Source organism: Ochotona curzoniae, unplaced genomic scaffold (assembly GCF_017591425.1).
Source record: "Ochotona curzoniae isolate NIBS_2020 unplaced genomic scaffold, NIBS_Ocur_1.0 contig_2723, whole genome shotgun sequence".
Taxonomy (NCBI): domain Eukaryota; kingdom Metazoa; phylum Chordata; class Mammalia; order Lagomorpha; family Ochotonidae; genus Ochotona; species Ochotona curzoniae.
Window position 1 is genome coordinate 25,559,819 of NW_024465573.1, and position 4,134 is coordinate 25,563,952.

A 4,134-nucleotide genomic window follows, 5' to 3' on the forward strand; every position below is an offset into this window, starting at 1 on the left:
CCGCACAGATCTGCAGGAGCAAATCTGGAATCTCCAGGAACAATCTGCCTCCCCTCGGGAGCCGCTGGGGAACCAGGCTGCGTTTACACGCGGTGTGTGCGAAGGAGTTCGTTACACGCCAGAACGGAGGAAGGGAGGGCTGAGGCGGTGGGCCCGAGCGGGACCGGGGCAGCGAAGCCCCGGGGACGTCCAGCCCTCCACGTCCTCCAGTGTGGCCATCCTAACAGCGGCGTCGGGTTCGAGCCAGGCCCAAGGACCGGCTCCTGGAGGCGGGCCCAGCTGGGCGCTACCCGCCAGCGGACCAATCACCGCGGCCGAGGGGCGGGGATTTCATTGTGCCTCCGCCCCCCGTATGGACAGTGCGCAAGTTTGGGCGCCGTTCAAACGGGCCAATGACAGCTCGACGTCCCTGCGACTGGCTCTCACCGATTGGTCGAAATTCGTCGTGCCCCCTCCCCGCCCGTCACGCCTTTTGCCCCACCCTCTTCGGACGCAAGATGGCGGCGCCCAGCGAAGTGGAGGCCGCGCCTGGGGTTTGCAGAGGTTGACTCCCTCTCCCACTCTCCCCTTTGGGTGCAAAGCGCCGCGAACGGGAGGACAGGGGCCGGGCGGGGACAGGGGGCACCTGCGTGGCTGGATTGCGCCCAGCCTGCGCCGCCCCCTCCCGGCCCCGGCCCCGGCCCGGCCCAATCCCATCCCATCCGTTCCCGGTCTCCTTCGCTGACCCGCTGCCCGGCCGTGGTACGCCACACGCGGCCTCCAAGGCTAGGGTGTCTTCTCCAGCCCGGCTCGCCTTCCCTACGGAGATGCCTGGTGTCTTCCCTCTCAGCCAGCCCGCCCTCCACCCCGGGACTCTTGGACCGACACCTGACACCCTTTCCCTCTCCTGACTCTACTTAGCTGCACCCTCTTCGTCAAGTTCTTGGTTCCCTCTGAGTCAGACTGCTTACCCGCCCTCCACATCTTTGACCCTCTTCCCCCCTCAAGTGTTAACAACCTTGACAACGTTCTCAAGCCGAGGAGACAGATTTCTTTCAGGACTAACTTTGCTAGCCCAATCATGGAGGCTGTGTACCTGGTGGTGAACGGGGTGGGCCTGGTCCTGGACGTGCTGACATTGGTGTTGGACCTCAACTTTCTGCTGGTGTCCTCCCTCTTGGCCACCCTGGCCTGGCTCCTGGCCTTCATCTACAACCTGCCGCACACGGTACTGACCAGCCTTCTGCACTTGGGCCGCGGTGTCCTGCTGTCGCTGTTGGCCTTGTTTGAGACCTTGGTCCGGTTCACCTCTGGGGGTTTACAGGCATTGTGTACACTGCTCTACAGCTGCTATTCTGGCTTGGAGAGCCTAAAGCTCTTGGGACACCTGGCCTCTCACGGGGCGCTGCGGAGCCGGGAGTTGCTGCATCGGGGTGTCCTCAATGTGGTGTCCAGTGGGCACGCTCTGCTGCGCCAGGCCTGTGATGTCTGCGCCATTGCCATGAGCCTGGTGGCCTATGTGATCAACAGTCTGGTCAACATTTGCCTCATTGGCACGCAGAACCTCTTCTCCCTGGTGCTGGTCCTGTGGGATGCAGTCACGGGCCCTTTGTGGAGGATGACGGATGTGGTGGCCACCTTCTTGGCCCACATTTCTAGCAGTGCTGTGGCCATGGCCATCCTCCTGTGGACACCCTGTCAGCTAGCGCTGGAGCTTCTGGCCTCATCCGCCCGCCTCCTGGCCAGCTTTGTGCTTGTCCATCTTACGGGTCTGGTGTTGCTGGCTTGTGTACTAGCGGTGACCGTGACTGTGTTGCACCCAGACCTCATTGTGAGGCTGGCCACCCGAGCTCTCGGTCAGCTGCAAGCCCGGCCATCCTACCACCGGCTCCGGGAGGATGTTATGCGGCTCTCTCGCCTGGCACTGGGCTTGGAGGCATGGCGTCGAGTCTGGAGTCGCAGCCTGCAGCTAGCAAGCTGGCCAAACCGGGCAGGGGCACCTGGAGCCCCCCATGGTGGCCCCCGTAGGGCGTTGGCCCGGCCCCGAGCACAGGATCCTCTACCCGAAGCTGGGCTCCAATTAGAGCCCACAGAGGAGGACTCAGAGGAGGTGAGGAGCGTCAGAGTGACACCCACCTGGGGCCGGGAGCAGCTCAATGAAGAGGAGCCTACAGCCGGGCAAGACCCCTGGAAGCTGCTAAAGGAACAAGAGGAGCGGAAGAAGTGTGTCATCTGCCAGGACCAAAGCAAGACGGTGCTGCTGCTGCCCTGCCGGCACCTGTGCCTATGCCAGGCCTGCACTGAGATCCTCATGCGCCACCCTGTCTACCACCGCAATTGCCCGCTCTGCCGCCGGGGCATCCTGCAGACCCTCAATGTCTACCTCTGAAGACTGCCACCTTGCCTGCCCACCCCTCCACTCTCCACGCTCCACACAGGCGTCTGCGCTAGAGCAGCATCCCCACATCTCCAGATCCTCGCCTGAATTCCTGCTGTCCTCCCCGTGGCTGACTTACCAAGAGCCTCCAAGCCATACACCAAGATGGGAGATGCTCGGCGGTTTGCGATCTGGGGGCCTTGGTGGGGGGTGGTGGCGCGGGGCTGCATGGCTTCTTCCCCAGGCAGGACTTTGCCCAGGGTGGTGAGTGCATCACTATGCAAGGGCCCTAGGACTGGGCAGTGCAGTGGGCTCTGCACCAGCTTGCCTGGGGCCCACCCAGATTCCAGCCCCTGTGGCTGCCCATCTGCCTCTGGGCTTCCTGTTGGGGGTTTGTAGGTCCTTTCCCTGCTTCCTTTCCACCCGTACCCCCAGCTTCTGCAGCCTCGATCAGTGTCATTTGGGTGTTTTGGCAACTCACAGGTTCTCGAATCTGTGTCTGGCCCCAGCCCCAGTACCCTGGGAAGGTTTGGGGGTGGCATCTCAGGGGCCTTTGGGGCTGTTTGTCCCTATCATGATCCTGTGAGGCTCCCTCCTGACCTGGTGGAAAGGCCTGGCTCGGGAGTTGAGTTGGGAATTGAGTCCATGTGTGCGCCTCCTGGCTTTGGGACCACCGCCCTCGGGCACGCCAGCTTTGCTGGGTGCCTCAGGAGGGCTGACCAGATTTCTACATTTCTATTCATTCCTTGTTCCCCTCTCACTCCCCACGTCGGAGAAGGCTGGCAATTTGCCTTTGACTGTTCCTCTGCAGTGCTGGGGGTGGTGGGCAGTGGAGGGTGCAGACTGCTTTTCATTAGGTTCAGACACATAAACAGCTGTTTCAGAAGCAGCTCCCCGAGGGGTCTGGCCGGCCCAGTTTCCAATAAATAATGTTCTGTTGACAGTTCTCACAGCTTCTGGGTGCATCTATGGGAGGGCGCATGGGCAGTGGTCAGGGTGACCTGTGCCATTGCGGGTCCTGGGCTGGGGGAAGAGGAGAGAAGATCTCCCTGCCATGTGGTGGTCCTCATGCCCTCTGGTATGTGAAGCCTTTCTGTTGCTAGCTCTGCCCCTGGAGTCAGCCTTCCCAGGAGGGAACTGGGGGCTCCCTCTGCAGCCTGGAATCCCACCCACTCTGTTCTGGGGAGATACTAGTGTCTTTGTGGCTCTTGGCATGGAGTCTAGTGTTATGGTGGGCCAGAACATTGTATGTGGGAGCTCCCGGTGGGGAGCAGGGAAACAGGGAGCCAAGGCCCATCTCTGGCTGGGGTTTGGGGCCTTGTTATTATCTGCCATCCCCATAATTATACGTTACAAGTGGAAGTTGGGATGAGCCGGGGTGGGGCGGGGGGGAAGGTGTCTCCACCTTCTTTTGCGTTGTGAGCTGGGCCCACTGAGGGGCTGGATTGGATCCCCCCAACACCAGACTGGATTATGAAGATTAGAGGAGGAAAGCCCTGAATGGCTGTCAGAAGGGCCTTGGATTTAGTGGCTCAGCCCACCCCTGAGATGACCAGCTCTCTACTTTGAATAGGGGGTTTGACATTCTCCAATTCCCCAGCCCTGGCTCCTTCCAGTCTCTGTTTAACATGGGTATAGACATTTCATGAAAGGAGATAAACTTCCTGAACTGGCAGCCAAAGGGCCTCCCTTCCTCCACCCTCATTTGGAATTGCTCTGGCAGACCTCAGTAGCCCTCCCGCCCTGCTAATTGCTCTGCTAGTTCAACTCCAGCTGCT

At 60.9% G+C, this 4,134-nt stretch overlaps 1 protein-coding gene across 1 annotated transcript; it reads left to right on the plus strand.

Annotated features, from left to right (window-relative positions):
• The first annotated feature begins 489 nt into the window (after window positions 1-489).
• On the plus strand, window positions 490-3,302 carry RNF26 (ring finger protein 26). Its single transcript, XM_040977121.1, has one exon. The coding sequence runs from the start codon at window positions 1,061-1,063 to the stop codon at window positions 2,366-2,368; it is 1,308 nt and encodes a 435-aa protein (XP_040833055.1). The 5' UTR covers window positions 490-1,060; the 3' UTR covers window positions 2,369-3,302.
• Window positions 3,303-4,134: the final 832 nt, after the last annotated feature.

Coding starts and splice junctions, on each gene's coding strand:
- RNF26 (XM_040977121.1), top strand. CDS start 1,061: ATGGAGGCTGTGTACCTGGTGGTGAACGGGGTGGGCCTGGTCCTGGAC.